General features: G+C 59.4%; 2 protein-coding genes across 3 annotated transcripts in view; one reads left to right on the top strand and one right to left on the bottom strand.

Moving 5' to 3' along the window:
* Positions 1 to 417: 417 nt before the first annotated feature.
* SNRPC (small nuclear ribonucleoprotein polypeptide C) lies at positions 418 to 5,347 on the bottom strand. 2 transcript variants are annotated; one of them, XM_071578540.1, is made up of 6 exons: positions 5,282 to 5,347; positions 5,026 to 5,068; positions 4,574 to 4,682; positions 2,793 to 2,885; positions 1,986 to 2,090; positions 418 to 758 (listed from the first exon to the last, which is right to left on the bottom strand). In XM_071578540.1, the coding sequence occupies exons 1-6, from the start codon at positions 5,287 to 5,289 to the stop codon at positions 634 to 636; spliced, it is 483 nt and encodes a 160-aa protein (XP_071434641.1). In that variant the 5' UTR covers positions 5,290 to 5,347; the 3' UTR covers positions 418 to 633. The 2 variants fall into 2 exon arrangements, with proteins under 2 accessions (XP_071434641.1, XP_071434643.1); XM_071578542.1 differs by having other exon boundaries at positions 2,793 to 2,882.
* Positions 5,348 to 5,675: 328 nt separating this feature from the next.
* The window catches only part of ILRUN (inflammation and lipid regulator with UBA-like and NBR1-like domains), a 28,875-nt gene continuing 18,615 nt past the window's right edge, over positions 5,676 to 15,935 (top strand). Inside the window, exon 1 of the mRNA XM_071578573.1 lies at positions 5,676 to 5,923. Within this exon, the coding sequence (XP_071434674.1) occupies positions 5,766 to 5,923 (158 nt within the window). The 5' untranslated portion in view covers positions 5,676 to 5,765. The remainder of the gene's footprint in view (positions 5,924 to 15,935) is intronic.

Genomic DNA, 15,935 nt, shown 5'->3' with positions numbered 1-15,935 from the left:
CCCGCACCGCCCCTTCCCCGCACCGCCCCTTCCAGCCCAGCCCCTTCGGCACCGCCCGCCCCTTCCAGCCCAGCCCCTTCCCCGCACCGCCCCTTCCAGCCCAGCCCCTTCCCCGCACCGCCCCTTCCAGCCCAGCCCCTTCCCCGCACCGCCCCTTCCAGCCCAGCCCCTTCCAGCCCAGCCCCTTCCAGCCCAGCCCCTTCCAGCCCAGCCCCTTCCCCGCACCGCCCCTTCCCCGCACCGCCCACCCCGCACCGCAGCCTCAGCCGCACTCGGGGGCCGCGGCCCCGGGAGCCCCAAACGCCCCGTGGCTCCAGCACCCGCTCCAGGAGCCCCAGGACCCCCCCGAGCCCCCTCCCAGCCCGGCGTTGCCCCCCGTTCTCTGCCCCGGCACAGAGTCCAGCACAGGCCACGCGGTCCGTATGGAAACATCGACGTTTTATTATTATGACTCGATAGGGGGTAAAATAAAACGTGTGAAAGGAACGCCCCGAGAGGCCGAGGCCGCCGCACAGTCAGTGCAGGGCGTGCCCGGAGTCCCCGCACACAGCCAGGACTAACCCCAGGGACACAGGTCTATGGGATTGGCCACACGGAGCATCCTAATACGAACAGGCAGCTCCGTTTCCACCTTTATCTGTCTGGACGGGTCATTCCCGGCCTGGTTGGCACCATCATGGGTCTGGAGGGGGGTCTCATCATCGGCGGCCCTGGCATCATGGGCATGTGCCCTCCCATGGGTGGCCTCATCCCAGGGGCTGCCGGGGAAAGACAGGACATGAGAGAACAGCTCTTGGGAGCAGCAACTGCCCAGCCACGATAGAACACAGAATGGTTTGTGCTGGAAGGGACCTGGAAGATCTCCTTCCACTCTACCAGGTTGCTCCAAGCCCCGTCCAACCTGGCTTGGAAGCTGCCAAGGTGGATTCCATTCCCTGGAGGAGCTCAGCCATCAGCAGAGGAGGAACCAACCCCCTGGGTTATACAGCCCCTCTGGCAATACCCACTGACAAATTATTCCAGTCATTCAAGAGACATGAGCTTAATTACTGATCTGGAGAGGTGGTTTGGAGAAGAGTGCTGCAAAACCCTCCCGTGAGCTCCCAGACAAGCACTGGGCACCTCTCCCAGCCGGGCAGCAGCACATCCTGGGAAAAGCAGGGACTGCTGCACAGCCCTGAAATAATCATTTCCATCCTATTTTGCCATTTTTCACCAGGCTGCTGATTGTGGCAGATTGTGCACCTGTGCCTTTAAAAACACTTAAGGAACATTTTCTACCACAAGACAATAATTGCAAAGACACTTCACTACTCTGAGTGCACGTGTGTGTTCGTGTAGAGCTGTTCTGGGAAATGCTCCACTAAGACATCCCCTGAGAATTCTTCAAATGCCAGGAAGCTCAGGAGTGCAATGGATCAGACATTTTAGTTTGCCTTTACAGTTCTGAAAAAACACTTTTGCAGCCCATTACTTCTCTGGAACATGTTATGTTGAGACATTTTAAACAGTGAAATTCATTTAGTGCAGAATCGTGCCCCTTATGCAAAACCTGAATGCTGCAGACACCAAATTCCTAAAAAATTACTGCTTAGAGCAGCATAAATACAATTTGCCAGAGCCATAATTGCAACTGTGCAGGGGGGGCTGATAACTCTCAGCAAGGAGTAAAGGGGCTCTAATGAGTGGCTATAAGACTGTTGCATGTCCCCCTGTGCAGGGGTAACAGTGACACAGTGTGGCCAGAGTGCCCCCAGCCCAGCCCAGCCCTGCCCAGCCCAGCCCAGCCCTGCCCAGCCAGGACAGGACACACCACCCACACCAGACAGTGCCCCCAGCCTTGCCCAGCCCAGCCCAGCCCAGCCCTGCCCAGCCCTGCCCAGCCCAGCCCAGCCCTGCTGCCCAGTGCTGAGCTCCCCCAGCTCAGACAGCAGCAGGACAGGACACACCACCCACACCAGACAGTGCCCCCAGCCCAGACTCACCAGGTCCGACTGGCATCATTCCCGGGGGAGGAGGGCCCATCATTGGCATCATCGGGGGCCCCCCCATGTGTGGGGCTGGCATCATCCCGGGCCGGGGGGGCCCAGCTGGACACACAGACAGTTACACACAGGCACTGCCACCACCCCAGGCAGTGCAGCTGCTCATCCTCACAGCACGTGGCAGTAACCAATGCCCTGGGGATCTGCACCTGCCTCTGTCCACCCAGCCCCGATCCCGGGTGCCAAGTGGGGCCCGGATGAGGAATGTGCTGGCTGCCAACTCCAGCTGTGAACACCCAGCCACTCCCCACAGCAGGACTCAGGGCTGGGAGGGCTCTGGGCCCTTTGCCAGCTCAAAGTGCAAAAGGTTCTGACAATTATTTTATTTAAAAGAAACCACCCCAAGCCCACCCACCGTGCTGGCCGCTCTGATGGAGCCACCTGCACAGGAGCCCCCATGGATGGAGGGGCTCTCACTGAGAGCTGCAGCATCCCTGACACCAGACACACCAGGGACTGGGGTGCTGCTGAACTGCCCTCACACACAACTCCCTCAAGTACAAGGTCACAGTGCCTTGGGTTGGTTTCGAGCTAAAAGGACTTAGCCCGGTTGGTTAAAACTTGGCTGTAACAATGCCAAGGTCAGGGGTTCAATCCCCTGTGTGGGCCACTGACTGAAGAGTTGGACTCGATGACCCCTGTGGGCCCCTCCCAGCTCAGAATAGTCCCGTTCCCAGCTGAGGCCCCCACGTGCAGCAGAGCTCAGGAGGAGCGTGGCCCCGGCCGGCAGCGCCAGGGCAGACTTACGGATGCTGGGAGGAGGTGGGATCATGGCTCCGGCCGGAGGGGGTGCCGAGAACGGCGTCGGTGGGATTTTCCCTTGCTGGAATGCAGCCGCTACATTGGGGGGGAAAAGAAAAAAAAAAGGAAAGAAAGAATCCCAGGAAAAAGAGACCAGTTACAAGGCCGAGGAAGCGCCCGGGGACTCGTCCGTGTCATGCCCCGCCGAGAACGAGCGTCGCGCCACGCGGCCGTCCCGACTCCGGACACGCCCCTGCAGGGCAGGAGCTCCCGCACTCCTGGAGACAGTTATGGTGACAGCTGCGAGCAGAGAGCTCCTGGGTGGCTGCCACACACCCAGCAGGGCCGTGGCTGGCACAGAAAATCAGGGAAAACACGAGGCGGGATCCGCAGCGCTCCACCGGCCATGCTGAGCTGGAATGGCAACGGGTGAGGGGCTGGGAGATGGGGAGCAGGGCTGGGGCCCAGGACAGGGAAGGCAAAAGGTGGGAAAAGGGGAAGCATCGCTAGGAAAACAGGCAAAAGGGAACAGAACAAGGATGTGTCAGGAGAAGCCCAGGCTGGAAGTTTTAGGAAAAGGCTCTTCCCCCAGAGGGTGGTCAGGCCCCAGAACTCTGCCCAGGGCAGTGGGCGCGGCCCCGAGCCTGCCAGAGCTCAGGAAACACCTGGATGGTGCTCCTGGTCACAGGGCTCAGCCTCAGGCAACCCTGCATGGATCTGGGAGTGGGGTCAGGGATCCTTAGGGGCTTTTCCAACTGGAGGCACCCTGTGATCCATGGAAAGCTGGCACAAAGCTCATCTGGTGGCTCTGTTATTTTCACAGAGAAAAGAACCATTTCTCTGAGGCAAAGGGCCCCAGGAACACACAGAGGACACACTTCGTGCTTCAGTCAAGCCTTTAAGAGCAAGGAACTGAGGGCAGGCAACCCCAGGGTGTCAAACACACAACAATCCAGACATTTCAGTGTCTGTTTTCCCACCTTTTGGAATTCTTATTCATGCTCTTAACATAAAGGTGTCACTGCCAGGAAGCACAGGGTGCTCTGTGACCCTGTGGGACATCCCCAGCCACGCTGACAGCGCTGGCCCCCAGAGCCCTGCACAGGCACAGCCCCTGCAGGGACCCTCAGCTCCCGTGGGGTGGGCACAGCCCCTGCAGGGACCCTCAGCTCCCGTGGGGTGGGCAGAGCCCCTGCAGGGACCCTCAGCTCCCGTGGGGTGGGCACAGCCCCTGCAGGGACCCTCAGCTCCCGTGGGGTGGGCACAGCCCCTGCAGGGACCCTCAGCTCCCGTGGGGTGGGCACAGCCCCTGCAGGGACCCTCAGCTCCCGTGGGGTGGGCAGAGCCCCTGCAGGGACCCTCAGCTCCCGTGGGGTGGGCACAGCCCCTGCAGGGACCCTCAGCTCCCGTGGGGTGGGCACAGCCCCTGCAGGGACCCTCAGCTCCCGTGGGGTGGGCACAGCCCCTGCAGGGACCCTCAGCTCCCGTGGGGTGGGCAGAGCCCCTGCAGGGACCCTCAGCTCCCGTGGGGTGGGCACAGCCCCTGCACGGACCCTCAGCTCCCGTGGGGTGGGCACAGCCCCTGCAGGGACCCTCAGCTCCCGTGGGGTGGGCAGAGCCCTCGGGCTCCAGGGGCAGTGCCCGCTCTGAGGAGCTCAAGATTCAGACTCCAAGTGAAGTTTTCTCTCGTGACTCCCCAGGGAAGTGAAGAGTCAAGGTGGAAGCAGGAAGAGCAGGTAGAGGGGAGGGCAGTGGGAGCAGCAAAGTCACAGAAGGATTGGCCTTACTTGTTTTGTCAATCAGGCTCTGGGCTTGCTCCTCCATCCATTTTTGGTAATAGTCCTTCACATTCTCCTTGTGCTTTCGGCCACTGCAGTGGGTTTTCCTCACAGAGGGCTGGGAAAGGTCAGGGAGACCCAGGGATGACTTGGCATGACTTTACACAGGCATCATTCAGCAACACAAAGCACGTCAGAGGGTGTGAGATGGGGAAAACTTTCACGTATGAACGACCAGCGTTAACCCCGAGCCTGCCCTGCCCACTCCTGTGAGCCCCGTGGGCAGCAGGAGCGCCCCCGCCCGCCGGGGAGGGGCACGGCCTCCCTGCCGGGGGGAAGCAGAGGGCAGGGAGCGATGGCGCTCAGGGCACGGGACACCCCGAGCCCAGGGAGGTTCATCCCAACGTTCCCGACCGCGCAGAGGGACCGGAGCAATCCCCCGGAGCGGCGCCGGCACTCACCGAGTCGTGGGTGAGGTACGTGTCGCAGTAATCGCAGTAGAACCTGCACACGGAGAAGTCGTGACTGAAAGTGCCTGAGAGTCCCACTGGGACACCCCCGGCAGCGCCCGGGACAGCACAGACCCACACACACCCCCACACACACCCCCACACACCTCAGACCCCCACATCCCCTCCCACACCCCAGACCCCCACACCCCCCAGACCCACACACAGCCCCACTCCCGCCCGGTCCCGCCGGGCCCCCCGCGCTCACTTGGGCATGGTGATCCCGCCAGCCGGAACTGACGTACGGGCGCAGCGACGCAATCACGCAGTGACGCAATCACGCAGCGACGCATGTCCCCCGCCGGCTGCCGTAGGGCCCGGAAGTGCCGTGGGCGGGTCCGCTCTCGCCCCGCCCGGCCCCGCCCCCGCCTCGTTTCCATGGTGGCGCGTGACGTCACGGACGTCATTTGCATACGCTGCCGCCATATATGGAAGGCGGGGCGGGGCGGTGGGCGGGGACAAACGGAGTGGGCGGGGCCAAACGGAGTGGGCGGGGTCAGGCCGTGACGCAGCGCCCCCGCGCGGGCTCATTTGCATAGGGGCGGGGCGGTGGGGGCGGTGACGTCACGGCGCGGTGACGTCACGGCGCGGTGACGCCGCGGCGCGCGGGGCGGGGTGGGCCGCGCAGGCGCAGCGCAGGCGCAGAGCGGCGCGCGCACCCCCCGGGCCCCCCCGGCCGCCCCGGGGCCGCCATGGAGGGCATGGACGTGGATCTGGACGCGGAGCTCATGCAGAAGTTCAGCTGCCTCGGCACCACCGACAAGGACGTGCTGATCGGCGAGTTCCAGCGCCTGCTCGGCTTCCAGCTCAGCCCCGCCGGCTGCGCCTTCTTCCTCGACATGACCAACTGGTGCGGGCCCGGGGGCGGCTCGAGGGGCACGGCGGGCCCGGGGGCGGCTCGGGGGGCACGGCGGGCCCGGGGGCGGTGCGGGGTCTGTGCTGGGCTGGGGGCGGCTCGGGGGGCACGGCGGGCCCGGGGGCGGGCCGGGGTCTGTGCCGGGGCCGCTCCGGGGTCTGTGCCGGGGCCGCTCCGGAGTCTGTGCCGGGGCCGCTCCGGGGTCTGTGCCGGGGCCGCTCCGGGGTCTGTGCCGGGGCCGGGCCGGGGTCTGTGCCGGGGCCGCTCCGGGGTCTGTGCCGGGGCCGCTCCGGGGTCTGTGCCGGGGCCGCTCCGGAGTCTGTGCCGGGGCCGCTCCGGGGTCTGTGCCGGGGCCGCTCCGGGGTCTGTGCCGGGGCCGGGCCGGGGTCTGTGCCGGGGCCGGGCCGGGGTCTGTGCCGGGGCCGCTCCGGGGTCTGTGCCGGGGCCGCTCCGGGGTCTGTGCCGGGGCCGCTCCGGGGTCTGTGCCGGGGGCGGGGTCTGTGCCGGGGCCGCTCCGGGGTCTGTGCCGGGGCCGCTCCGGGGTCTGTGCCGGGGCCGCTCCGGGGTCTGTGCCGGGGCCGCGCCGGGGTCTGTGCCGGGGCCGGGCCGGGGTCTGTGCCGGGGCCGGGCCGGGGTCTGTGCCGGGCCGAGCCCCCTCCCGGCCGCTCCCGTGCCCGTTCGCCCGTCCCAGGGGCACCAGCGGCCCGCGGGGCGTGTGGCGGGGCCGCCAGGGCCGGGCCGGGCCGAGTGCCCATCACCGGGGGTGTGTCAGAGGCGCTCGGGTGAGTTCCCGGGGCGTGCGGGGGAAACTCGGCGGCTGCTGCGGACCGAGGGCCTCGGAATCCCCGGGCCCTGGGGGTGTGTGTGACTTCCCAAGGGCCCCGTGTCGCTGCCAGGGCAGGAGGCAGGCGCGGGGCGTCGGGAAAGCTGCGGCTGGAGAAGAGAGTGGGGAATTTTCGGTGTAACGGTGCAGACCAGGAGGGAGCCCAGGGGCTGCAGAAGGGACGTCGTGGAGCTGCTGCCGGGGGGATTTGGGGTTTGGCTCGTTGTGAGCACTTGCCCCTCTCGGCCCATTTCCAGGCAAGACCCAAACGTGCCCCTCGTTCGTTTCTGCCTTGTGGCAGCTGCAGGACAGCAAACAAGGGCTTTGTGTTTCAGGCACTGAACAGAGAGCACTGAGCTGAGCATTGCTCAGAGGGGAACATCAAACCCAGACAGCTCAGCTTTGGGTCCTGAAATCCAAAGCAAGGTCTGGATATCAACAGTTGGGAGAAAACTTGTGCAGAATCGTTGAGCTTAAAAACAGTGATAAGACAACTTTGTCAGCTCTTTGCTCTTGTCTTTCCCTCCTCCTCCTCCAGCTCTGTATTGAATTATGGTGGCAAATCTGTATCTGCAGAGGGAGGAGGGAAATGGCCATTAATTCTTTGTGTTTTGTAAGCTGACAGTGCAAGGCCTGAGGCGTTCAGGAGTTGCTCAGAGGTGGTTGGTTCCCAGCAGAAGATTCTTTCCCCCTTCACTGGTGTGCTGGGAACACAAGAGAAACTGCCCCAGTGGGGTAGTCCTGGAGGTTTCTCTGCTTTTCCCAGGGGGAGCAGAGCTGGACCTGAAGTCCCTGCTGAGGGTGCTCCTGTTTGTGTTGGAGCAGCTCTTCCCCATCAGGAGTGTTGAGTTTGTGTTTGCAGTAACTGCATTTCCAACCCAGCCTCAAATCCAAGGCTTTTTCAGGCTTTGTTACAGTTGAAGAAGATCTAAAATCATTTAAATTCCCAATTTCAGTGACTGGTCTGGTTCAGCAAACCAAGTTCTCACATTTATTTCTGAATCATTATTTGATAACCTTGTGGATGGCTGGGTGTGCCACAGGCACCTGCTGGGCTGGTGAGCTGAGTGTGGGCACTGGGGCTGCCCTGGGGGGCTCAGGGCCCCGGGGGTGCCCATGCCCAGCACGGGCAGGGGCTGCTGCTCTCCTGTTGGTGCCAGTCCCGGTGCTGGTGTTGGCAGCCCTGCCCAGAGCCCGTCCCCTCCCACCCCTCCCCTGTGGCCGTGGGGTCACTGGCCTGGCTGGGCTGTGCCTGCTCCCCCTGCTGCCCCTGCCCCCTGCCTGCCCCCCCTGCCCCTCCTGCCCCCTGCCTGCTCCCCCTGCCTGCCCCCCCTGCTGCCCCTGCCCACCTGCCCTGCCCCCTGCCTGCCCCCTGCCTGCCCCCTGCCTGCCCCCTGCCTGCCTCTGCCTGCCCCTCCTGCCCCCTGCCTGCCCCTCCTGCCCCCTGCCTGCCCCCTGCCTGCCCCTCCTGCCCCCTGCCTGCCCCTCCTGCCCCCTGCCTGCCCCTCCTGCCCCCTGCCTGCCCCTGCCTGCCCCTCCTGCCCCCTGCCTGCCCCTCCTGCCCCCTGCCTGCCCCTGCTGCCCCTCAGCACAGAGGCTGCACTGGGCACACGTGCCTGTTCTGGAAGTGCCTTTCCCATGCCCCTGAGGGGTGCCCTGTGCAGTCCCCCCTCCCCAGGTGGCTCAGGCAGTGCCTGCCAGGCTTGCCCCGTGTGCCCTGGGGTGGGGGCCAGGCCCTCTGGCTCCAGGCTGGCCTGCAAATCTTTGGTCAGGCCCCTGTGTGGTGTGTTAAAGGCACGGCCTGTTCCTGCAGGGCTGTCCCTTCCTCCTGCCCCAGGGCTGGTGTTCCCCTGCAGGGAACAGCGAGGGGGCTCTGGTGGGGGTGACACACACTGGGCAGGCTGGGCTCTGAATGGCAACATCCAGCTGTGAGTTAATTACAAAAGACATCAATAACTTCACTAGAACTTGATCCCGTGGGTGAGAGTTGCTTTTTGGCAGTAACTGTTCTCTCCACACCTGCAGTTGCTCCCCTGGTTGGTGCCACTCACACACTGTGGTGAGCACGAGGTCAGTGGGCTTTGACAGGCCATTTCCAACACCATCCTTGGTAACTGTGGGCAGTGGGTTCACAGGGAAGGGGCAGTTCTGCTGGAACAGAGGAATTATTTTTAAATAGCTTGTTCTGCCAGTCTAGGAGAAAGATTAGTGGCTGCTTGGGAAGGAATGTAGGTACCTGTCAGCAGCCTCTGTGCCCACTCCTCCACTCCCCGGGAATTGCCCAGTGCCCCTTTGGGATTCTGGTGTGCTTGGGCAGTGCTGAGGTGCTGCAGCTGGTTCTGAGTGCAGCAGAAATGCTTCAGGTGGAACATCTGCATCCAGAGTTTCTGAGGCTGTTCCTTGATCTGCAGGAAATACGAGTTAAACCCTTTTGTTTTCCCTGGTATTTATTAAACACTTGCCCAGAGTTCTGCCTGTGTGGAGCTGGGCTCTGTGGGCTGTGCTGACTCCCTGCCTCTGCTGCAGGTTCCCTGACCAGCACACACCCCCCACCTCACCCCTTCGGGGTGTTTCCATTCCAGGCTGGGAGGCCGCAGGGGAGAGGCTGAGCTGTCGCTTTCAGCCGAAAACCAAAAGTGAACTCTCTGTTCAAAAAGGAGAACCAAAAGTGAATATTGTGGCACCAAAGTGTTTCTCTGTCGGGAGGAAACCCCGGGCAGAGGAGTGGGGGGCATTTTGGTGCCTCTGCATCCAGGATCAGATCCCTGGTGGGTCACCTGGCAGGCTGGCTCTGCTCCCTCCCTCCCTCCCAGAGAGTGGGCTGTGCTGCAGGTGGGGGCTCTGGGAGGGGTTTGTGGTACAGGGAAGCCCCACATGTTGCTGCAGCTCTGCAGGGCTGTGTGAGATGGGCAGGGGTGGGTCTGAACCCCCCCAGTCTCAGCCCACCTGCACAGGGAGCTCCTGGAACCCCATAGGAGTCACTGGACTCTTCTAAAGCTGGGATGGAAATTGTACTGGGACAAGAAAAGGAATTTTCTTTCAATTGGAGAGTGTGCCAGCTTTGAAGATGAGGGGCCTGGAGCTTGTTTACTTCCATGAGAAACTGAATTAGTTTGAAGTAGCTACTGGTTGTGCATTTAAAGTCCATATTTCAGTGCAGTTGGCTGAGGGATTTCTAGTTTGAAAGAAAAAAATTATATATCAGTAATTTACATGTAATATTTCTTACATTCTCTTTTTAGCCTTTATTTTGAAAGCTGAATTTTTATTAGTCTTGTAGGTGGGATATTTAATTGAAATGTGTCAGATAAGGATGGTTTCCACTGTGTGTGGGGAAAAAAGCTTTATTGTTGCAAAGTCTTTTGGATCCAGCTTTTGGGTGAAAAAAGGCTGTTTAAGGGCACTGTTTGTGAGGTCAAATCTCTGCTGGAGGTCCTCGGTTTTTTCATCTGTTTAGGAGAATTTGTAGCTGTGTTGTGGCTTAAGGAGTGCTCTCAATCAAAGGGATGTTTTGCAGGAAGATACTTACAAGTTTATCTCTGGAAATGCTGCAGAAATCAGTAAAACCTCATTCTCTCTTGGCTCAGGTGTGGGGCAGTTCTGTGTGTGTGAGGGACAGAGTGGGGACAGCAGTTCTGACATCAGAAACCTGGAATTGGCCAGCAAGGCAAGGGAAAAGTCTCTGTGCTTTTTATTGGCCTTGGGGAGCAGGCAGAACGTTGGCTTTTAACAGCACTCAGATGGCTTTGCAGACGCCCCTCTCCATCCCTGGGGGCTGTTCAAGCTCTGGACATCCACTGGCACACCTGTGCTGGCCAGGAGTGGGTGTGCCTGTCTGGGAGGTAAAGCCATGGGGTAGTTAATAGGGGGTTAATTGCTTTTGCCATGACTTAGTGTGAAGAGTTTGGGTTTTGTGTTCTAGCAGAGTGCTGGGCTGGTGCTCTCAGTGTGCCTGGGGCCCGTGTGACAGCAGCTCTGGGGACACCTGAGGTGGCACCGGGTGCAGGGGCTGCCAGAGAAGTGCTTGGGGCCTGCTCAGGTGAGACATCACAACTGGCCCCTGCCAAGGGGGTTCACTCACACAGGGTGTGTTTTCCTCAGCCACACCAGCCCTCCTGCCCCTGACTGTAACCCTGGGTGTTGGTGTTGGTGTTGGCAGGGCTGTAACCCCGGGTGTTGGTGTTGGTGTTGGTAGGGCTGTGACCCCAGGTGTTGGTGTTGGTGTTGGCAGGGCTGTGACCCCGGGTGTTGGTGTTGGTGTTGGTGTTGGTAGGGCTGTGACCCCGGGTGTTGGTGTTGGTGTTGGCAGGGCTGTGACCCCGGGTGTTGGTGTTGGTGTTGGCAGGGCTGTAACCCCGGGTGTTGGTGTTGGTGTTGGTGTTGGCAGGGCTGTGACCCCGGGTGTTGGTGTTGGCAGGGCTGTGACCCCGGGTGTTGGTGTTGGTGTTGGTGTTGGCAGGGCTGTAACCCCGGGTGTTGGTGTTGGTGTTGGCAGGGCTGTGACCCCGGGTGTTGGTGTTGGTGTTGGTGTTGGCAGGGCTGTGACCCCGGGTGTTGGTGTTGGTGTTGGTGTTGGCAGGGCTGTGACCCCGGGTGTTGGTGTTGGCAGGGCTGTGACCCCGGGTGTTGGTGTTGGTGTTGGCAGGGCTGTGACCCTGGGTGTTGGTGTTGGCAGGGCTGTGACCCTGGGTGTTGGTGTTGGTAGGGCTGTGACCCCGGGTGTTGGTGTTGGTGTTGGTGTTGGCAGGGCTGTGACCCTGGGTGTTGGTGTTGGTGTTGGTAGGGCTGTGACCCCGGGGGTTGGTGTTGGTGTTGGCAGGGCTGTGACCCCGGGTGTTGGTGTTGGTGTTGGTGTTGGCAGGGCTGTGACCCCGGGTGTTGGTGTTGGCAGGGCTGTGACCCCGGGTGTTGGTGTTGGTGTTGGCAGGGCTGTAACCCCAGGTGTTGGTGTTGGTGTTGGCAGGGCTGTGACCCCGGGTGTTGGTGTTGGTGTTGGCAGGGCTGTGACCCCGGGTGTTGGTGTTGGTGTTGGCAGGGCTGTGACCCCGGGTGTTGGTGTTGGTGTTGGTGTTGGCAGGGCTGTGACCCTGGGTGTTGGTGTTGGTGTTGGCAGGGCTGCTGTTAAAGCCCAGCATTCAGGTGTGCTCCCAGGACTGGTGTTGGGGCTGCCCTTCCAAATGAACCCTCGGTCAGACACACCTGAGGGTAACACTGCTCTGTGACACCCAGAGCTCAGCTGTGACCCCTCCTTGCCTTCTGGGAGGGCAGTGGGGTGTCCTGGTGTTGTGGAGGAGGCAGGAGCTGATCCTCCTGTACTGGCCAGGGCTGTGGGTTGTGTAGCCCTCGCCCAGCACTGGTGGGGCTGCTGTTCTTTGCTTCCATCGCTCTGATCAGGTGATGGAGACCAGAGTCCTCTGTTCTTGCTGTGACTCAGCTCACAGGATGTTTTGAGCAATCTTGGCATGACTCTGGTCAGGTTAATGTTTGTAGGTGGTGACCAGTGGGACCAGGTCTGGTGACGGGGGAAGCACCGGGTTCAAATCATCGCTTGGCTTTGATAAGCTTTAGTAGGGAAGGGAGAAGCTTGAGGGTTTAAACTCCCTGTCCTTGCTGTGACCCAGCTGGGACCTGCTGTCCTGACAGGCAGAGGGGACACCCCAGGAGCAGATCTGGTGGTTCCTGCTGTGCTGTCACCGGCATGTCACGACAGTCTGGAACCCGTGCACGGGTCATTTCCACCCTCGGGCTGGGCAGGGAAAGGAGGTTTTACACTGTTTGGTCTGTTGTGGCTCCCTTGAAACATTGTGGGTGTATCAGTGCATGTGAACTGGTGCCTCTCTGTGTCCACAGCTGTCTCCTGATGCTGCTAAAAATAGCAACATTACAGAATTAAACAATTTAAAAATATTTTCTTGGAAGCTTTTATCTAGTGTGTAAAAAAAAACCACCTAAACCCACACCTCTTCTCCAGACTAACTCAAATGTTTGACCTGATTATTGTGAATGAAATCTAGACTTTAAAGAAATTGTCTTTTTAACTGTGGCACATACTATAATTGTGCTCCCGTGTACAAACATTTTCAAATCGGGTGCCCGTGGCATGGCAGCCTAAGCAGGCAACTGCAGCAGAAGGAATTGGGTGCAATATACTTTGAGTCCTGCTGGATTCTGCCTGACATGCCCCAGCTTGTTCTCAGACAGTTCTGCAGCTTCGTTGCCCTTTCCTTTGGGTCAGACAGTCACAGTTTGGGGACATGGTTTGTGCTGAGGAATTGGCATTGCAGGATCTCCTCTGCACGGGCAGCCCCTGATGACTCCACTGGGGAGAGTTGCTGCCTGTGTTCAGTGCAGCTCCTGCTGGGACATTCTCGGGGTGTTTTGGGCACACTTGGGGCTGCTGTGCCACCTGCCCTGGGCGGGCTCAGGGTCCTGCCTGGGCTCACCCCTGATGCTGCTCTGGGGGCCGTGCCCAGCCCTGGGCAGGAGCCACGGCAGGGCTGAGCTGCTGCTGTGGGGGTGTGTGTGCACACCAGCACTGCTCAAGGAAACTGATTTCCTCGGGTGGTTTGGCTGTTCTGAGGGTGCTGTGGGTGCTCAGTTTCTGTCTTTGGGCAGCCCCTGATTGCTTCTTTCACCACAGGTTTCTGTCTTCTTCCTGGAACCCCACTCTTGTGTTTGGAACTGCTGCTTTCAGCTGAGACAATGACATGTCTTTCTGTGGCTTCATGTGAGAAAATGCATAACCTCTGAGTTAGCCAGCCCTTTCCCCCCTCCTTCAGCTGTGTAAGCTCAGCTTAAACCTTTCAGCTTCCCCCAGTGGTCCTTTTGCAGCATCAAACCTCTTCTAAGGTAGTTTCTAACCTCGTGTGTAGAGTTCAGTGTAAAAGAGGTCAAGAATAAAGGTGACTGACACACAAATTTTACTTTCTAAAATTCTGTCTGTTGAAAACTATTCCTTGATTAAAATTCCAGTCCTTCAAAACATCTCGAGACTTTGCAGGAATTGCCATGTGTCATCTCTACTCAGTGTTTGAGTTGAAAGCTCCAGGTAGAAGTGGTTCCCTCATGGTGAGCTCAGCTCTTCCCCACCCCATTCCCTCCTCCAAGGCTTGAGGGAGGCACCTCCTGCCTCTGGAGCCATAGGAGCTGTTGGAGATGTCCCAGACTGGAGCATCAGCAGCCCAAGAGCTGGTGTGAAGAACACCCAGCTGAGATAGTGGAAACTCAGAGATGAAAGGAGGGTACTCAGTTGTTCTCCATATGCGTTTTTAGTCTCTTCCCCATGTATCATGTACAGCTGTTCCATTATTTAGGAGTGAGAAACTGCCCATCTACTGCACTATTTCTCTTGTTCTGTGACTGTAGACCCCTTATGGGGTGCTGTGGTGCCTGGTTAGTGCATCTGGAGAGCAAGGAAAGGCCTACGGAGGCTGAGACCTTGAGTCATGGAGGGAATCCGAGTGTCCTCCATCGTGTGTTCCGTGCTGGAGGTTTTGGTGTGCTGGTCAGTGTTCTGAGGAGCAGGAGGGTCCTGGGCACGTGCCCTGCTCTGCATGAGGCCTCAGCAGCTCTGGTGCTTCGGTTTCTTCATCTTCCTGGAAAAGCTCTGATTGGATTAATTAAAAAAACATTTCCATTTACCCACACTCTGCCGGTTGTTTGCAGCACAGTGAGGTTGTGTAAGGAGGGCTCGAGTTTGTGAACTGATTTGGAAGAGTTTCTTTTATTTTTGAATACTGCTGTGGTGACCTGGTTCATTGGGAGTTATTAATGCCTAAATATATTGGTTTAACATAACAAAAGGCTGTCTGGAAAAAACTGAGAAGGGAAGGAAGGGCTCGAGATGTGCCACCTCCTTGCTAACACTTAAGAGTTGTTAAGGGACATCTCCAAAGCTATTATATTAGCAGAGGTTTTAACTTGATTATTGTAATGTAGCTCCTGAGGCTTGAAGCTGCAGAGCAGAATAACTGATCTGAAAAGGAACATTTTGGTGTTGTCTGGGAAAAGCACCTGACACCTGAGAGTCACGGGATGGCCTTGGAAAGGAAGGACTAGATGTAGAGTGGGTTTGGGCAATGATGTAGAGCTATAACCTGTATTTGCTGCCTCCTCCTCTCTCTCTTTCTGGAATCTCACTCTAAGGACTAAAACTGAGCATGCTGCTGGTTCCTGGGCTCACCTGCTCGCTGGGGTGACTGACTGGAGGCTTTTTTGGGGCCTGGATCCTGTCAGACCTGCTCCGTGAGTGTGGCAGGGCTGCAAACTGCTGTGGCCCAGGACTGCTCTAAAAATGGGAAAAGTCCTTAATTTTAGGAAGGTGAGCAGGGCCTGGACCTGGAGGGCCCTGTTAAGAAAGAGCTGCATGGCTACCCCTGTAATTAGGAGAGCTCAGTCATCTCAATTAGACTGGCTGCATTTGCAGAGTTGTTTGGTTTACAATAGTAATTTATCTCCTTTGGCAGAGAGCACAGGGGGAGTAGGTGGTGTGGTGTAAGTCCCACAGTGGAGGAGTGTGATCAGGCAGGCAGGGCTGTGTGAGCAGCAGCTCTGGCTGATAACCCGTCCCTGCCAGGGCCGAGGGCTCTGCCTGGCCCTGCAGCGCCTGCGGGGGGGACTGTGCACTTACAGCTGGGCACAGGGGCGAGTTAAAATAAAATCGTGTTTATGCCAAAGAACACACACAAGTGTTTGGCCCTCGAGCCCTCTCTGTGTGAGGGTCCCGTTTGGTTGAGCCCCGCTGGTGCCGAGGCAGCGCGTGCCGCGTGGGCTCAGCTGCCTGTGCATCACCAGCTGCAGAGCTCACATCTGCACAGGGCATTTCCCCAGGGCACTGCCCTCCAGCTCTGCTGGGTGTTTGGGGGGCAGAGGGGCACTGTCTGTCAGGGGGGTGGGACAGAGCCACGCTGAGAACATGCCCCGGGGTGAGGAGTGATCTGGGGGCACTGGCACCGAGGGAGCCCCGCTCAGTCCCTGTCCCTGGGGCTGTCTGTGCCAGCCAACGTGAACTCAAGGCAGATCTGCTTTGTCATCCTGACTTTGGCTTTTGCCACTGTGCGTTTCTCTTCGGTTTCTGGAAGCTTCTTTGTAGTTCTCTTAGTTGGGAATCCAAGAGGCACCCAAACAACACACAGGAAGGGCAAACCCCAAACAACCTGCACTGCACAGATCACATGGTGGGAG

Source organism: Pithys albifrons, chromosome 28 (genome assembly GCF_047495875.1).
Source record: "Pithys albifrons albifrons isolate INPA30051 chromosome 28, PitAlb_v1, whole genome shotgun sequence".
Lineage (NCBI taxonomy): Eukaryota > Metazoa > Chordata > Aves > Passeriformes > Thamnophilidae > Pithys > Pithys albifrons.
Note: the sequence above shows the minus strand (reverse complement) of the source record. Positions and strands in the feature narration are given on the sequence as shown.

What these genes read in the sequence shown, in the direction of transcription:
- SNRPC (XM_071578540.1), bottom strand. An exon ending in CGTACCTCACCCACGACTCG is followed by an intron (nt 4,683 to 5,025) that starts GTGAGTGCCGGC and finishes GACCTTTCCCAG; the next exon opens with CCCTCTGTGAGGAAAACCCA. An exon ending in AATGATGCCAGTCGGACCTG is followed by an intron (nt 759 to 1,985) that starts GTGAGTCTGGGC and finishes TTTCCCCGGCAG; the next exon opens with CCCCTGGGATGAGGCCACCC.